This window comes from Curcuma longa, chromosome 11, assembly GCF_044706935.1.
Source record: "Curcuma longa cultivar G26 ecotype Majalengka, Jawa Barat chromosome 11, ITB_CL_G26_1.1, whole genome shotgun sequence".
NCBI lineage: Eukaryota > Viridiplantae > Streptophyta > Magnoliopsida > Zingiberales > Zingiberaceae > Curcuma > Curcuma longa.
Window position 1 is genome coordinate 5794693 of NC_133871.1, and position 17108 is coordinate 5811800.

General features: G+C 38.4%; 4 protein-coding genes across 4 annotated transcripts; 2 read left to right on the forward strand and 2 right to left on the reverse strand.

Annotated features, from left to right (window-relative positions):
- The first annotated feature begins 369 nt into the window (after window positions 1-369).
- On the forward strand, window positions 370-1577 carry LOC141838376 (mitogen-activated protein kinase kinase 9-like). Its single transcript, XM_074725824.1, has one exon. It carries the CDS (start codon window positions 383-385, stop codon window positions 1505-1507), a length of 1125 nt encoding a protein of 374 aa, XP_074581925.1. The 5' UTR covers window positions 370-382; the 3' UTR covers window positions 1508-1577.
- On the reverse strand, window positions 1500-3413 carry LOC141838378 (putative cinnamyl alcohol dehydrogenase 9). Its single transcript, XM_074725825.1, has 5 exons — window positions 3292-3413; window positions 2690-2803; window positions 2102-2615; window positions 1884-2037; window positions 1500-1804 (listed from the first exon to the last, which is right to left on the reverse strand). The coding sequence occupies exons 1-5, from the start codon at window positions 3378-3380 to the stop codon at window positions 1602-1604; spliced, it is 1074 nt and encodes a 357-aa protein (XP_074581926.1). The 5' UTR covers window positions 3381-3413; the 3' UTR covers window positions 1500-1601.
- A 1310-nt stretch (window positions 3414-4723) lies between these two features.
- Window positions 4724-12932, reverse strand: LOC141838379 (uncharacterized). Its single transcript, XM_074725826.1, has 16 exons — window positions 12805-12932; window positions 12671-12719; window positions 11593-11770; window positions 11088-11527; window positions 10408-10456; window positions 9998-10244; window positions 9865-9913; window positions 8547-8730; window positions 8274-8456; window positions 7939-8176; window positions 7802-7850; window positions 7598-7723; window positions 6096-6197; window positions 5891-5982; window positions 5635-5788; window positions 4724-5170 (listed from the first exon to the last, which is right to left on the reverse strand). Exons 1-16 carry the CDS (start codon window positions 12930-12932, stop codon window positions 4919-4921), a joined length of 2520 nt encoding a protein of 839 aa, XP_074581927.1. The 3' UTR covers window positions 4724-4918.
- Window positions 12933-14154: 1222 nt separating this feature from the next.
- Window positions 14155-16897, forward strand: LOC141837024 (ERAD-associated E3 ubiquitin-protein ligase component HRD3A-like). The gene is made up of 4 exons (XM_074724507.1): window positions 14155-14802; window positions 14896-15387; window positions 16381-16596; window positions 16793-16897. The coding sequence occupies exons 1-4, from the start codon at window positions 14245-14247 to the stop codon at window positions 16895-16897; spliced, it is 1371 nt and encodes a 456-aa protein (XP_074580608.1). The 5' UTR covers window positions 14155-14244.
- Window positions 16898-17108: the final 211 nt, after the last annotated feature.

Below are 17108 nucleotides of genomic sequence, written 5' to 3' on the forward strand. Positions count from 1 at the left end.
AACCTGGAAAAGCATTTTAATATTTGAATTGATAAAGAACGCGTCACGCACGCAGAACTTTCTATGCGACGACACTTAAATCGATAATACGATTTAAATAGAAGATCGAAGTCAACTCACCGCTCAAAATTTTATGGAACAATTCTATGGATAAACCTAAAGAGACTACACGCGTTTCATGCGATTTCTCTACGAAATCCCTTTATATATTTTACAATTTGTTTATCTTAATAGTATAATTAGTGTAATTAATACATAATTAAGCTCGCGAGTGTTGAGATATTTCTATGGAAATGTTGCATACGGCCGCATAAAAGGATTAAAGTACTATAAAGCTCCTCCACGCCAATTTTTCCCCCTCGTATCTTCCACTCACTCGGCAATGGAAGTAAACGCCGGAAAGTATTTTCCCTCTCCGCCCTTGGCCATGTCCATCGTCCGCCATCGGAGGCTCCCGAATGCCGACCTCGTGCTCGAGCTTCCCTCCTGCGACTTCCACGGCCGCCGCTGCCTCTCTGGGCCGCCGTCGCCGCCGGCTCGCTCTCTCTCCGTTGGTTTATCCAACGATGATCCCGATTTCCTGCTCTCGGACTTCGACACACTCCGGGTCCTCGGCCACGGCAACGGAGGCACCGTCTACGAGGTCCGCCACCGCCGCACCGCTGCCGTGTTCGCCCTCAAGGTGGTCCGCGCCGACGACTCGCTGCGCCACCAGGTGCGGCGCGAGGTCGACATCCTCCGCCGCACGGTTGGATGCCGCCACGTCGTCCGCTTTCACTCCCTCGTCCGAACTCCCTCCGCCGACGTCGCGCTCCTCCTCGAGAACATGGACCTGGGGTCCACCGACGCCCTTCTCCGCCGCCGCGGTGGACGCCCCTTCCCGGAGCCCGCTCTGGCGGCCGTCGCTCGCCAGGCCCTCCTAGGCCTCGCGGAGCTACACTCCCGCCAGATCGTGCACCGCGACATCAAGCCTGCGAACCTCCTCGTCAACTCCGCCGGCGAGGTCAAGATCGCCGACTTCGGGGTGGGCAAGGTGCTGCTGCGCTCGCTCGACCCGTGCGACTCGTACGTCGGCACGTGCGCGTACATGAGCCCGGAGCGGCTAGACTCGGTCACCTACGGGGCGGACTACGACCCGTACGCGGCGGACGTGTGGAGCCTGGGGCTGGCGGTGCTGGAGCTGCACCAGGGACACTTCCCGCTGCTTCCGGAGGGAGCACCGCCAGACTGGGCGGCGCTGATGGTGGCGATCTGCTTGGGGGAGGCGAAGGGGGTTTTATCGGAAGGGGCGGCGTCGGACGAATTCAGGGCCTTCATCGACTGCTGCCTGCGCAAAGAGAGCGGGAAGCGGTGGTCGGTGGCGGAGTTGCTGAGCCACCCGTTCGCGGCCGGCGGGGACCGCGACGAGTCGAAGCGGGCGCTCCGGAATTTTCTGCTCGAGAACTCGGACGAGTCGCCCGTGTTAAAAGAACAGAGGAAATTAGGGCAACTTCCCCCAACTTTCTAATTTTGTAATTATGCAAATAAGTCTTGAAATTTATTAGAATTTGCACTGAGAAGAGATGACACTTTATTCAGGACTGCTCTGTTGCCATGCTTGCTCAAGCTGCACAAATGGTGTTCGCCACATCGATAACAAACCTGTATCTGACATCCCCCCTGGCGAGCCTTTGCATTGCATCGTTCACTTGGTTCATTCCGACGATCTCAACCATCGGAACAATGTCGTGTTCGGCCGCGAAATCTATCATCTCTTGTGTCTCCTTCAACCCCCCGATCATGCTCCCAGCTATACTCTTGCCTCCTGCAAGGGACATCCCCAAACACTTCCCCTGATCATGGACACAACACACAAGAGCAATCAGTGGAAGTGACTTAGCTACCTGAAATCAAGCCGAACGTCGGCAGCTCCGGCGGCTTGTTCGGCGAGCCGACCACGATCAGCTTGCCATAAACTTTCAGCAAGGCGACCAAAGTTGTCAATGAGAGAGCACCAGAGCTTGTGCTGATGATGCCATCCATAGTTCCACGAGCAGCCTGACAAATTCAAAAGAATGAATGAATGAATGTTTCTTATACAAAGTAAGAGTGAGAGTGGCACCTTCATTTGCTCTTCGTTGCTGCTGACTAGAAACGAGTCGGCTCCTAAGGCTTCGATGGCTTCCTTTTCCTTGTCAGGCCTCGAGCTGATGACGGTGACTCTCATTCCGAAGGACTTGCCGAACTTGACGGCGAGGTGGCCGAGTCCTCCGAGCCCCAAGACCCCCAGGTGCAGCCCCGGGTGGTCCAGGCCATGGCGCTTCATCGGCGCGTACACCGTGATGCCGGCGCACATCAATGGCGCGGCCTTGTCCAGGGGCAGCGTCTCGGGGATCTTGACCGCGAAGTGCTCGCTGACCACCATGCTGCCGGCGAATCCTCCGAAGGTCTTGGTGCCGTCGGGGTGGGAGCTGTTGAAGCTGCAGACGAACTCCGCGCAGTAGTTCTCGTCGCCGAGCCCGCAGCTGTCGCAGGAGAAGCAGGCGCCGGCTAGGTACCCGACGCCGACCTTGTCGCCGGCCTTGAACTTGTGAGCGGCGCAACCTACTTCAATTACGACTCCTACTACCTCATGCCTGGCCGACGATCGATCCAATTAGTGAGATAATTGTTGTATTCATCATCGGAGTAGATAGGAGGAAATTCTCACCCCGGGACGACTGGGTAGCTTGCATTTCCCCACTCGTTCTTGATTGTCGAAAGATCGGTGTGGCAAATTCCACAGTAGAGAACCTTCAGTGTTATCTCATCACTTTTCATGGCCCTGAAGCGAAGTATCGTGGCACAGGTGTGCCAAATGCATTCAGACTATTTTAGCAATTAATGATTGTTACAATTATTATAGTAGCCATTAAATTTTAATGTTTATCTTTTAAAATAATTTTAATTAATATTAATTAATACTAATAAGCTAATATTCTTTTCATCAAATAAAAATAAAAATAATTAATTCTATACATTATAACAACATAGTACTGAAATAAAGATATTATTTTAATGTTTTAAAAAGGAGAGACAAATAATTCTTTTAATGATTCTCATAATTAATCACATCTTTTCCATTTTTGCTTGTACAAGAAATAGCTAAAAGAAGGATTGAGATAGGATAATTCAAGTTTATAGGAAATAGAATAGTTATTTTGTGAACAAATTAACTTAAAGATAGTCCAAGTTTCTGTCTATCTATTGAACTAAGTCTTATCTATTATCTAATTAAGCAGTTCAAACTATATGGGAATTGAGAGTCGATACCTTTTGGGGAAGGTGAAGGGGAAGAGGACTCCGGAGGTGTCCCTTGCTGCCCAGCCAACAACATCCTGCTGCTGCTGCTGTTCTGCCATGGCTTCTCCTCTCCTCTGTTGTCTCCTGTTCCTTCCTCAGAAGATGGCACAGCAATGGAGGAAGGGGCAGTAGGGCCTTATAAAGGGGCAAGGCCAGTGTATTATTGGTTTGGGAATAGTGGCACCCACCGTTCCCTGCCAATAATGAAGGTCTGGGCCCTACCTGCCTTTCCCTTCTTCTGAAAGGATGGCATAATTTTTTTAAATAAAGTACGGAGAAATTTTATTTAATCCACCATAAATAAAATGCTTATTTTATTATACTTTTGGGGAATGTCCCTGATTAAAAACCATCTAAATATCGTTAAAAATGGATGCCATGTATTAAAAAGATTTTCTTTAAATGACCTGTCGCAGAAAAAAAAGTCATGGTTTAATTGAGAAATGAAAAGGGACGAAAATTAAAAGGATATATATTTTTATTTATTATGAAAAGAGCGTTACATTTCATATCAATATTTTTTTAAATTTTTTTTACATTGTTATAATAGTGATAAGTTCATCATTATTATTATAATATAAACACTTCAATTTAATCAATACAAATAAAATACATTATAACAAATATAATTAATAACTGTTATAATTAATAATATTATATTATAATAACTATAATTTATAATTTTTATAATATAGATGTTTCACCTCTAATCAATATTAATAAATACAAGTCAATATCATATTATAACAATTAAAAAAAAATTGTCCCTGAGGCAATGATGCAACGGTAGGACATCCGGGTTGTGACCCAGGGACCCGTGGTTCGTTCCCCAATTATGGCGTATTTGTAAGAATTTTCTTCCAAATGGGGAACGCAATCAAAGGATGTTGGGCATCTGGATTGGCCACCGTATGCGCTTCCCGATTTACCCTAGTGCTCGATCGGAAAGCCGGCCATCCCCAGGGATTGAGTCCATGAGACTGACTGAGATTTATCATTTTTTTATAACAATTAAAAATCATTAAAAAAATAAAAATATTTTTATAACTTTATATATTTAATTTTCATTTCTTTTTTTTTCTTTCCAAATAAAATAACACATATTACATTAATCAATATAAATTATAACTTTATATATTTCCATCCTTTCTCTTTTAATTAATGAACTTTCTATTCTATTTGCAGAAGAATATAGAAGGTCATTATAATAAAAATTCTATCTATTATAATTGTATAATACTTATAAGGTGGTAACTGTTATAATTATATAATAATTATGATCTTATAATTGATATAATAATATTAAAATAAGAGTAATTTTAAAAATAAAATATGCAAATCAAAACTGTACACATGAACATTTGCTAAGCAGGAGTAGAAACAAAATTAGAGAGATGTTGGCTTATTTCACAATGTACACTACATATTCAGTGAGGCAATAATCCCATGAGTTAGAGAAAGATATAGAGCATATAGGAGAGCTAGAGAGTCAGTACTTTACATGTTCCATTACAAAAAGAAGAAAAAAATGGATGTTGAGGAACTGGACCGCAAACGGCTGCTACACAAACAAAAGGTAGCATTTGTTTAGATCAATTCAACAGTCTCCCTCTTGCTTCCTGGCGTACTTTTGGGCCTTCTTCGGAAGATGGTCTAGGACAATACGCCCTGATTCATAGCCGTCCACCAGCATTTTCCCAATTCTCATCGACCATTGGTTTGATTTTTCAGTTCTATTGTCATGCACAACCCTATGGCAATAGTTCAGCATTGTCCCCAGCCCACAGTTGGAAGTCCAGCCATACTCTTCCAAAACACGCGCTTCCCCCTCTGTCAAGTCCTCGCCAATCTGTTACACAGACAAGGCTATTGATCTCATGTCACAATATAAAAATGATGATCTTATTACGGCTCACACCAGATATAATGCAATGCTTTTTAGAAGGTTAAATCCTAGGCCTTCAATATCCAACACAATAATTGGTAGTAAAAAACTCAATGACCCATGTAAATACCAAATCTTCAGATTCTTTGTTCTTCAGAGTTCTAATTATCATTAGATGAGCAGCAAAGGAAGGCCACTGCTTGAAGCATCATAATTAATGTCACAAGATCACTGCCAATACTTTTTATGTGTAGGGCATGCATAACTGAAAATCCATGTCTTATTGCAAAGGGAAAAAAAAAAAGAACAAAGCCTGAAAAAGATGCTTCCGTACAAAAAATATGGGCTTTGGGGACATGAACATTAGAACAAGCAATTGATAATGCTCAATAGAACATGGTCAGAAAAAAGATTAATAGATAACTTACCACTAAAGGTTTGTTCTCAATAAGAGTGGTCCGGCCACAGCTTGTGAGCTTCATTGCAGTCACCAACCTCTTGATCTGCCAGTCAATTGGCAAATCATGCACAAGCTCAAAGAAATAGGTGGCATAACCATATTCCGGCCGTTCCAACACTATTCTGTAAGGGATATGCTTTAGAAGTAATACTTGATTGCAATTGATGAGCTAGCAAAATAAGATATTTCAAAATACAACACACTTGAACAAGAAACTCAATTACCTGTTCTGCAAATAAAATATGAAAATGAATGATTGAAGATCCCTGCACCATCCCCATTGGACTGAATTTTTATGAAGCTGCATATATTGAACCTGAGGAAGAAATATAGTTCAAAATTCAAACTAAATAGGAAATGGAAGAATATTTAAGGAAAACTATTGTGATGTAAAAATGCTAAACTAATGAGTATAGAGAAGCTTTGAACCTGATTAATCAGGGAAATTAAACAAGCTACATAATAAGGCTTTGACCCCTTCATGTGGCGTGCTCCTGAAAACTTCAACATGGAAGCTCGTGCAGAAAATAACTGATGTAAAAGGCCCAAATATCAGTAATTGCTGAAATAAAACTTCAAAGCAGCAACAAAGGAAAAGACTTCATTTGCCCAATTGTCTCACAAAAAATACTTGAATATGATCAAAGGGCAAAAATGAATTTTACATTATTGCTTGAGTAAGCTAAATACAAGGTTGGAAAGACTATACTAGGTAAGTAATTACTTTTTATTACAGATATTCTGACATGATTATGCAACCAAATCAAGCAGTACAAGTTGAAATGTACCATTCTGATATTTGCCAAAACCTTATATTAATTGGTATAATTTCTCCATACCACCCATACTGATAGTGCCACCCATAAAAATAGTACCGATTAGTATTGTGCCACGTCAACTCTCACCATGCATCACATCAAGATGAATTTAAGTAACATTTATTATTATTCTGTAGTTTGCTTCTCCAAAATTACTAATTTATTTGATTATTTTAAATTTCAGTCTTATTTGTAAGATAAACAAGTGCACAAAGTGAAGAAGTAAAGAGGATTGTAGGAGAAAAAGTAACATAAATACATCTTGCATGCAATGAAAAAAAACAATTTTAATTGACCTATCCAATTAATAAATAAGTGAACGAGGATTAAATAGTAAAAGCCACCTTCATCTGAGTCGACTTTAGCACATATTGAAGCATGTTAAGTATTGAAACAATATAGTAAAATAAAATTTGTTTCATTGACTATCCAATTGCTAGTCTTATTTTTTTAAATAAATAAACTAGAAAAACAATATCAAAGAAGTAAAAGTAACCAAATTTATCTCAGCACACTTCTACATGTGCTTAAGTGTCAAAGGTTGACACAACATGGTGTCCAAACTACATCGTCCAGCCAGAACTGGAACTCTGACATGAAATGATACTTAAGTCAAGCACAATATCAGCAAAGGTTATATATAGTGTATATGTATTTGCCTAAGCAAGTGAATATTGAAAAAGTCAACACAATAGTTTTATATGGTTGGATATAACATACACAATTGGCATGTGCATCAAATAACTTGTATTGGTTTATTTAAATCATATTGACTTAAAATTCTAAGTTACTAATGTAGAATAAATGGGAAGATCATAAATCCATGTTCTTCAGCCGGTGAATCTCATAGAAAATCAAATTTTCATCAGTGAGAAGATTATTCAACAACAGAGTGTTGAGATACTCTTAAAGGCCCAACTATGACTCAATCTTGAATACAAATTAACTTAACTTACAATACAAATCAACTCTTATCATAATTTATTCTACTAAAAAATTTTCACTATTAATCACATATGCATTCTGTAGTGGATGGATTACATAACGCCAGCAGATACTTTTGGAAAACTTAATTTAAGCCCTGCATTTTACATGTTCATTAACGTGACAAACCTTATTGATCACCGTTTCAAGCTCTTTGAAATCATCATCTTCTTCGGAGACCTCTAGAGCTCCATCATCTTCCATAGTCTCATAAAGCTTGATATCCTCAATTGATATATCTCTGTCCAGCAAAATCTATCAAACAAACAAACAATTGGCATACAATGTGAGACGAAAAAATGAAAAATCTAAAGCTGTTCATTCAGAATTTACCTGCAGAAGACCAGGTGCATCTTCTTCCAGTGCTTCCTTTACTGAACTCCTGTGTTTACAGGATCAAATTTCACCAAGATGTCATTAACAATCATATATAACTATATAAGCAAATAGGATAAGGGATCAGCATTTACGTTGCAGTCTTCTTTCTTTTCTTACGAACAGATACAACACTTGTAGTGTTGTCTTGTTCAAAATGTTGATTCTTGGGGAAAAACTGTTCGGAAAAATTTGCTTTTTCAGAAAGATTTGAGTTAGAAACAGATTCAGAGGCCCCTACATCATGTTCTACAGATGTTATATTGTTTAGCATGTTCCCGAAAAGATCGTCAATAGGTTCCTCCTTGAGTTTTTCTCTTGAGGCATGAGACTCTGGAAGATGAAGATGATTCTTGCATGAGAAAAATCACCATAAACAGATTCAAAATTTGCTGGAACTAAATATGTCAAGAAAGAACAGATAAATAACCTGTGACTTTAGACTGTGCTGCCTCTTGTGTGCAGTTGGATGTCATTTGTTCCTGAGGATTGCTAGTTTCTTTCATTTTGAACTCATGACTCCATGATACTGATGAATTTAGAGTTGCAGTAATCTCAAAATGGTCTTCCTCTATAGGTTCCATTTTCACGTAATCCAACTGGGCAGATACACCTAAAAGAGAGGAATGACATAAATTGTTAACAGTTCTCCTGTAGCAGGTGACAACTTTCGAACAAGATATATAGAATAGGCAATTGTTACCATCATTAACTCTAGACGTAGCTACAAGTGAATCATTGTTTTGAAAGATAGGCACTGATGCTGAATGCTGAAAAACTGTGCAACAATTGTCTTCAGCGACACTTCTGGAAGACTCAGAAATTATATTGCTTGCAATGTTTGAACCAATTTTAGGAGGACTATAATCACATGAGATATTTGCAATCTAACATGAAACATAAAGAAGATTAGCAAGCATGTTTTTTAAAAAAACTAACAACTATGAAAGGCCGGAAATATAGCAAATACAACAGATAAGGACAAGAACAAACTAGCACTAGCAAATCCAACAATCAAGGACCCAATGCAAACCAATACAGTCAAGATCACATTCACATCAATCAATAAAGCTCATTGCACTTTACCTCAAAACAAGTAAAGCCAACCAAAAATCAGAAATGTATTGATATCACACATACATAATAAAGATAATATACATTGTTCTTGTTACCCCTTTTGACAACGTTTGGCACCATAAAAAAAAAACTTCTAAGGGGGAAAAGAACTTGAGTGCAGATAATACATAGCTGAAGTCAAATGAAAAATGGAAAATTAAAATATAACAATTTTTTTACAAAAAAAAAACCTATGTACAATGTGTTAAACTCCATCATCTTTATAATCAGATATATTCTTCATCATTAATGACTTTGGACTGGATACAATTTTCAAATTTAAACCAAAAAAGAAAATAATAATTATGCCAACCTAATCTAATTTTCTGGAAACTCTAATTTGTGAGGAAACTGAAAATGGAGAATCCAATGTTCTTCGGTTTACCTTATTTGAGTTTTATAGCTAATATTAAATATACAAAAAAATGAGAAAAAAATGATGGTGCAATCCTAGTTTCTTCAAATTGGATCTGTGTGTGAGTGGAATTGGAATGTAATTTTCAGATTTTTTATCGAATTTATTTTATAATGTATATACAAACCCCCATTTTGGTGAAGGCAGATTTCAAGCCCCAGGAGGTCAATAACTTGCAAAACCTTTACCAACTTAGTAAGCTGAAACCTCTTTTATCAAATTTATAGCAGCCTAGATTCTTAAATAATACTTTTATGTAAAGTTTGATGATTTAATTGTTATATATTTTTATGAAACACTATTATGCTCTAGTGCGTGATGGAAGATCCAATTGGAGGTGAATAATTTATACAAGTGCGATCGCATTCCACAAGTGATGAGATAAATAAACTTCTGCAGTGATTTTTAAGACATGATCAGCACAGATAAAATTTCAAAAGAATGTCACTCAAATCTAATGAAATATTTCAGAAGAAATAAGGTTGAATACCTTCGCAGTGTCAAAAAAACCTTTTCTAGAAACTGATTCCCTGTTACTCCTGGAGTTATTTTCAAACAAACAGCAGTGTTAGGTAGCCTCAGATATGCAACAGTGCAAAGGAAACTTCAGAACTGGAGCATACATCATGTCATTTAGTGGAATAGAACCATCGTTAACAGTATCTAATAGATTCCCTGAAGTGCAAATTAAATCACATTTGCTTTGACCGATAGAACAATTGGAATCAACATATCCAGAACTTGTGTTAGCCAATAACATGGACGAATATTCATGCATCATGAGCTGATCAAGATGATCAAGCTCGTCGATTGTAGAAGAGATTCCCGCATCAGATGCAGAGATACCATCCAAACACTTGATATTTGGACCTGTGTTACAGTCAAAAGTCAGTAATATTTGCTTATATAAGCAATAGAACCTATAGCTTTAGAATCTGTCAAGGGATAAAGAAAAAAGTTCAATTCAGAATTGCTTTAGCTTCATAACAAAAAACTTGTTATATTGAACACTTAAAACGAAAATTTCAACAACCTTTCAAAGGCTCTGATTCCTTCATGTAATGGTCATCCATCAAAAGTTCCTGTGTAACAGTTGCAGTGAGCAGGAGTGAGATAAGTAGAGTAGTTTCAACAATTTTGAATAAGTCCAACACTCAAGAAAAAGGCACATCAAACCATAAGTAACAGTGTTTGAATGAAGGACCAAACTAGATTTTAAGTTTCAAATCATTTGCTACCTCATTACAAGAATAACCAAGCAGTTTAAAGATGGAAGCATTAAAGAACTAAAAGGATAAAATTAGCTTCAGTCAATTTAGTCTCCATGACTTGTGTTTCCATCTGGGTCTGTTACTAAGAGGGAAAATTATTCTTACAACAAAATCATTGACTTGTACACAAGAACACAAACAAAAACAAGGGTGAGCAACCCTAATGTTGAGGGACAGAACAGAAACCTAGGGTGTACAAGAAAGAAATAGTTGCAGATGATACAAAGCATCCTGTATGCTATTTAACAATAGAAACACCACAAGATAAAGATAGTGAAATATTCAATACATGTTAACAACAACAAACAGATATTCTAAACTATTCAAACTTTGGGATTTTCCTTTACTACTTCCGTATGACTTTGTTAGTGTGATATCCTTGTAAACATTATGATTGAATATTGCAGCCAGAATACAAAGTTAAGTTATGAATTTTGAAGACCTGTGAAGTTGATGTCGCAGTGACATCAACATGCTGATCCGCTTGATAGACTTCAGGTTTATGTGACTTGGAACATATTGCTAATTCTGCATCACTAGGAATAGCTACGGCTACGTTCATTGTTTTCTCTTTTGAAATTTTATTGATTTGACCAATCCTTTGGGAGAATATCTTGGAAACAACAAGGTCCCCTACATCATCATTATCAGAGCCAAGGTGAAACTGATGCATTATCCAACTGCGATTCTCGAATCTGTTCATGCGTGAATGAAGAGTCATTTTTGACTTATATCCATAGTGTTTTTTATCAATGATCAAAGGCTTGATGTTGCCATTCTTCTTCCAACACACGTCCCCACAATCATCATGTTGTTCAGCCTCAGTATTATGAGTCTTAAAAGATTTGTGAAAGAAATAAGTAGTAGTCCCATCTTTTATACCTGTCAAATAATCTTTTAGATATACAAATATAGGCATCATGAGTGAAAGCGTTAGTCTCAGTTACCAGGAAGATTCTGAGGGTGGGTATGACCAAATCTATCAAAATCATCTAGGCAAGTAATGAACTCGTGTATGAATGGATGTGGATCAGCGGTAGCCTTGCCTGCTTTTGCAAGCAAGTGCCAGAGTAGATCAGCATCAGAGGGTTGAAATTTTACACCTCTTGGTAACCCTGGCCACTCCTGCAAATAACAATTTATGCAACAATAGAAGAACTTATTACATAATAAGAACAATTAAAATGCTACTATCTTCAAAATTTCTTGAAATTTGTCCAATTTTGATATGCAAAAAAAAAATCTTCGAAATTGAATGGTGGTACAAATAAAACTTCATTTCAATATAAACGGAAGTTACCACAAACATTAAAAAGAACAATAACCTTTCAACAGGAAAACTTCTCATCTAATAAAGCAATTCCATGTTAACTATAGCTGAAGGTAAACAGATTATTTTAAATAACATAGTGATATAAGTACAAATGAAGTGATAAATTGAGTTGCATACTTCATTAGGTTCCACTTTGGATACTTGCACTGGTCCAAAGAACAAAATATGTTAGTTCCATATTTATCATTAGTAGACAAAGTCATGTGTAGATTTACTTTCCTGATGATTTCAGCCTGTCAGCTAGATTATCCAACTTTAGCTTGAAAAACTATTTTTTTTGCACAAAGAAGCTCAATTCGATGAGAAAGAAACTAATCATAAAAAAATAAAAAGGAAAAAAATCAATTAAGTTCTTCAGAATTGCAGCGCAGTGGTAAAAATAATAAAAACTAAGATGGTAATAAAATTTCTTATTTCTTTCTTATGCCCTTTTTTTCCTAAAATAAGGAGGCAGACACTAGTACATTTTAAACTGCAAGATCACAATAAAACGTCTTAATACTAGATATCCAACTTCTTGTAGATTTCACACTACACATTTAAAAATTTTTTTTCAGAGAATACCATTTCAAAAACAAAACAGGCCACCATTAGGCCATCTAGGCCTAAAGATTATCACGATCTTCAGCTAAGTCTAGTTTCAAGCTCCCATTGTGCATACTGTTAAAGGCTAAATAAATATTAGAACTCACCTTGGAAGTTTCAGAAGATACGCGCGATACAGGCTCGTCAATCGAGCACCTGCAGGTCATAACTAACAAATGTTGTTACCCTCCCGACGAAATAGCAGAACAAAGCATAAGCGGAAAAAGGAGAGCGAAAGCACTTTGGAGGCTCAGGAACACTAGAAAAAGGCGAAGCCGCCTTCCGGAGGCGAATCAAGCTGCGCCGCTCCGCGAGCGGCATGTCGTCGAGATCGTCGGCGGCCTCGCTGCTATTCTTGCCAGTCCCCATACGAGACAGCGACGGAGAAGAAGCGAGGGTTACGGTGGCCGCCGAGAGAAGCAGAGACTGAGGGATCCGGAGAAGGATGAGAGATCGTAGTCGTCGCTTCCTTCTTGATCTTTCTTTTGATTTGGAAGAGGGCGCACAATCTTGATTCGGAAATATGATTTTGTTTTCTATTTATCCTCATTCGCCAACCATTTCGCTGAAAAGGTCTTCATGAGCCATAAATGGGCTGTTCCGGGACGGCCCGGCCCAGTAAAATGATACCCATATTTGCTAGTTTAATAAAATTAAAATTTTCTGATTAAATTAATTTAAAATAAATTCGTAATGCAAATAAATGGAAGAGAAATTTCAAATTAACTTATCAATGATAAATGGAAAAAACACTAATTTTTTTAAAAAATAAGATTGATACAATATTTAATTTTTATTATATGATAATTAAAATTTTGTATTTTATAATAGATAATGAACACATATGATTATTATTATTATTTATTTAAAATATTTATTTTATATTTATTGTCAACTCAAGTATAGAAGTATCTATATGTCTCCGTCTAATAAGATTTAATTGTGCGTTATTATTTATATTTTATTATTCTTAAAAAAAGAAAGTTTAAAGGAAAAATTAGAAAGGAAGACTTGCTAAAGATGAAACTCTCATCTAGCAGTTTTATACGGATTAGACACATGATTATCTGTGAAGAGATAAATCGAGAAGTTATAATTAATCGAAAAATATTTGACTTCATCGAAATTCAACTTATCCACTTTGACAAATCTGTTTTGTCATAATTAATTCAAAGAGGACTCTTATGACTTAAAACGTAATAAATCATTATTAATACTTCCTTATTGAGTCTCCAAACTTTATCTAACATTCACATTATCTAAAAATACTTTTTTAACAAATAAATTTACATATAATATTAAATCGTTTAATTTTAGTTTATTTGTTTATATTTTTTTAACTAACAAAATTATTTTTATATTTATTCGTTCGAGATTATAGCTTGTTGAAATGAAAATGGTCATTTCCCCTAAAAACATTGTTTTGCTCCGGTTCGAACCGAATAATCGTGGGCACATAATCGATTAATCGTTTCCGGCCGAACCAAATTTGGTTTCTTAGCGACTTATCGCTTCCACGTGTTAGTATTCACGAGAACCGTCGGATCTTGTCTCTTCTCATCTATTCGCCGTTGATTCGAGCACGCATGTCATCGCATCACGACTTCTGCTGTACAAGGAGAACCACTCCGCCGGCGAAGTCAAACTTCACATCGACGCCGGGGAAGACGCACAATTCGCGATGCGGTGCGCTGCAATCAGCTGCGTCGCCGTCCTCCTCCTTTGTGACGCTCTCCTCGCTTCATCTCTCCGCCCCCGCCAGTTCGTTTTCGTCTTCTCCAACGAACACTTATCCGAATCGTCTTCTGCCTCCGCGGCCACCAGTGAAGAATCAGAGGGAACCGAGGGATCCAACGAGTGGGATGAGTTCGGCGACTCGGAGTCCCTTCCGGACGTCGACTACGACCAAGGATCGTGGCTCCCTTTCCTCGAGTCGCCCTCTCTTCTGGATGACCCGTCGTCTGATGCCCGTGAAGTCCAATATGCATCCGGAGTCCGTAACATGATCTCCGCCGCTTCCTCTGGTGACCTTTCCGACATGGAGGCCGCCGCCGCCGAAATCGAAGCCTCTGCCTCCCGAGGCTACCCGCACGCGCAATCCGCCCTCGGTTTTCTCTGTGGCACCGGTCTCATGCGTGCCCACAGCCGCTCCAAGTCCTTCCTCTACCACCACTTTGCCGCTGAGGGTGGCAATCTGCAGTCCAAGATGGTTCTCGCCTACAACTATTTACGGCAAGAGGTGAGCCCTAATCTGATTCTCCTTTTTTCCCCCTCTTTCACCACTCTCTGACTTTTCTGATTCTTCTATGTTGAATTGTTCCTTTGTATGCAGGTGCATGAGAAAGCGCTGGTGCTTTATTCCGAACTTGCAGAGGCAGCGATCAGGAGCTTCTTGATATTGAAGGAGTCGCCTGTGATAGAACACATCCGGATCCACAGCGGTACCGAGGAGAACAAGGAGGATTTAAGGAAGTCAAGAGGGGAAGCGGATGAGAAGTTCCAAATCACGGAGTATCAGGCATTGAAGGGTGATTCTGCTGCCATGTACCAGATTGGCTTGTTGTATTACTATGGGTTGAGAGGAGTGAAGAGAGACCTCACTAGGGCTTTGCATTGGTTTTCAAAGGCCGTGGAGAAGCAAAATCCAAGAGCAATGGAATTGCTTGGAGAGATGTATGCCAGAGGGGCTGGAGTGGAGAGGAATTATACCAATGCCTTCAAGTGGCTCTCTCTTGCATCCAAGCATAAGTATTACTCAGCATATAATGGCTTGGGATACCTCTACGTTAAAGGTTATGGTGTAGAGAAAAAGAACTACACTAAGGTGAAGCCTGATCCTTCATATTTTAACTCGCATAAGTTCCTACCTTCCATTTCATTACTTAATTCGGGAGTTCAGATTGTCACAATACTTTAGTATAGAAACTGAAATATCATGAACATATACTGAACCAAAAATTGATATTTAAGTTATTTGAAATTGTGAAAATCCTTCTGGATTTATATTGTATCTATATTAAGGTTTACTAGTTGCAGAGATCTCTAAAGTTTATGCCTCCGTGATATAAGTCTAACTGTTTCAAGCAATCACTTTCTGGAAGTCCCATTCAGATAGCTTCTATTTCCTGTTGGAACTCTTGACCTCTAGTCCTTGACATCCCACTCTGTTGCTAGTGTAGTACGATCTATGTTGCTTGATTTCTCATAGTTTCCATACGACGTTTGAGATTACATGAAATTCAAAGTAATTTTCTTACTAGAAATTTGGAAGTAAGAATGACTCATAAATATGGTGAGCAGTCTGATAATCTAACGAAAATAAATACAATGTTAGTTTTCTGTGCAGTTTCATTTGTCAACATTAAATTGACTATCAGACAGCTTATAGAAGAATGGATGGATGATATTCATTTTTTATTGTTTCAGATTAGTCATTGCAAAAAGATTTCCTGCATGCTAAGGCATTGAAAATTTTGCCAAGATCTTGGTTTTGAATCCTTTCATCCTTTCACATATCTTGCCAAAAAAAAAGAAGGTTCAAGTATGATAGATTAACTATAAGAGAACCATCAGCATATATTTAAAACATTAACATCCTTAGCATATGAAATTGATTATTCATATTTGAGATCAGTTTCCTTCTGTCACAAGCAGAGCCAAGACCCTAAGCTCAGTGGGGTCAGTTCTTGTCTCTGCTACCTCTGGTCAGTTTAACCCCTAGTCTTTAGTAAATTATAGACCTTTAATATATTGAGATTTTTGTTATTTGCAAAATCAATTCTATGGTCATGATTCAAATCTTAATTTTCACCTCCAGGCAAGAGAGTATTTTGAAAAAGCTGCTGAAAATAAGGTGCCTGATGGATTCTATAACCTAGGCGTTCTGTATCTCAAGGGTATTGGTGTGAAGAGGAATATAACAAAAGCATGCGCATTACTTCTTGTTGCAGCTGATACTGGTCAACCAAAGGCCATCTACCTAGTTGCAAGGTTATCTCAGAAAGGCATAGGCTTTAAGAAGGATCTCCATATGGTATTCTTTTAGATTCTTTTTTTATTTTGCTATTTTTATTTAGCCATGTTTCTTTTTATATATCAAATGGGTTGTAGGTTGTCTGCCACTACCTCCTTGAATGAAGGTTGAAAGGCCACTCAACCTTTATTCATTTTCTTGCTTCGGCTGTTTGCTTTTCTCCTTCTGTCTTTCCTATCCCTATTGGGGAACTCAGGATAACTACCAACAGAGATTCAAGCAAACTTGCAGGACAGCTAAGGAAAGCAAGACCATGAAGATCAAGACCCATGGAGCTATATTAACTAAGGCAATTGTGTAGTTTAGTTATCTTATATGTCCCAAGCACGTAATATAAATTAAACTTGAACCATTCCCATGAACAGTAGCATAAGTCATTCTATGCTTATTTTGTTGATCTTTGAATTCAGTCTCCAGAAGCAAACTAAGGCACGGGCAAAAGCATATTTGTTACATGAGTCCTAACTCGACTCTAGATCTTTAAATGCCCATGAACTCTAATGTCTTCTCTT

Bases quoted from the DNA above. Each gene is read 5' to 3' on its own strand.
- LOC141838376 (XM_074725824.1), top strand. From the start codon at position 383: ATGGAAGTAAACGCCGGAAAGTATTTTCCCTCTCCGCCCTTGGCCATG.
- LOC141838378 (XM_074725825.1), bottom strand. From the start codon at position 3,380: ATGGCAGAACAGCAGCAGCAGCAGGATGTTGTTGGCTGGGCAGCAAGG. The intron at 2,804-3,291 runs GTATCGACTCTC...ACTTCGCTTCAG, and splicing joins CCCTTCACCTTCCCCAAAAG to GGCCATGAAAAGTGATGAGA. The intron at 2,616-2,689 runs GTGAGAATTTCC...ATCGTCGGCCAG, and splicing joins AGCTACCCAGTCGTCCCGGG to GCATGAGGTAGTAGGAGTCG.
- LOC141838379 (XM_074725826.1), bottom strand. From the start codon at position 12,932: ATGGGGACTGGCAAGAATAGCAGCGAGGCCGCCGACGATCTCGACGAC. The intron at 5,983-6,095 runs GTTCAAAGCTTC...TTTCTTCCTCAG, and splicing joins TAATTTCCCTGATTAATCAG to GTTCAATATATGCAGCTTCA. The intron at 5,789-5,890 runs GTAATTGAGTTT...TATCCCTTACAG, and splicing joins ATATTTTATTTGCAGAACAG to AATAGTGTTGGAACGGCCGG.
- LOC141837024 (XM_074724507.1), top strand. From the start codon at position 14,245: ATGCGGTGCGCTGCAATCAGCTGCGTCGCCGTCCTCCTCCTTTGTGAC. The intron at 14,803-14,895 runs GTGAGCCCTAAT...CTTTGTATGCAG, and splicing joins ACAACTATTTACGGCAAGAG to GTGCATGAGAAAGCGCTGGT. The intron at 15,388-16,380 runs GTGAAGCCTGAT...TTTCACCTCCAG, and splicing joins AGAAAAAGAACTACACTAAG to GCAAGAGAGTATTTTGAAAA.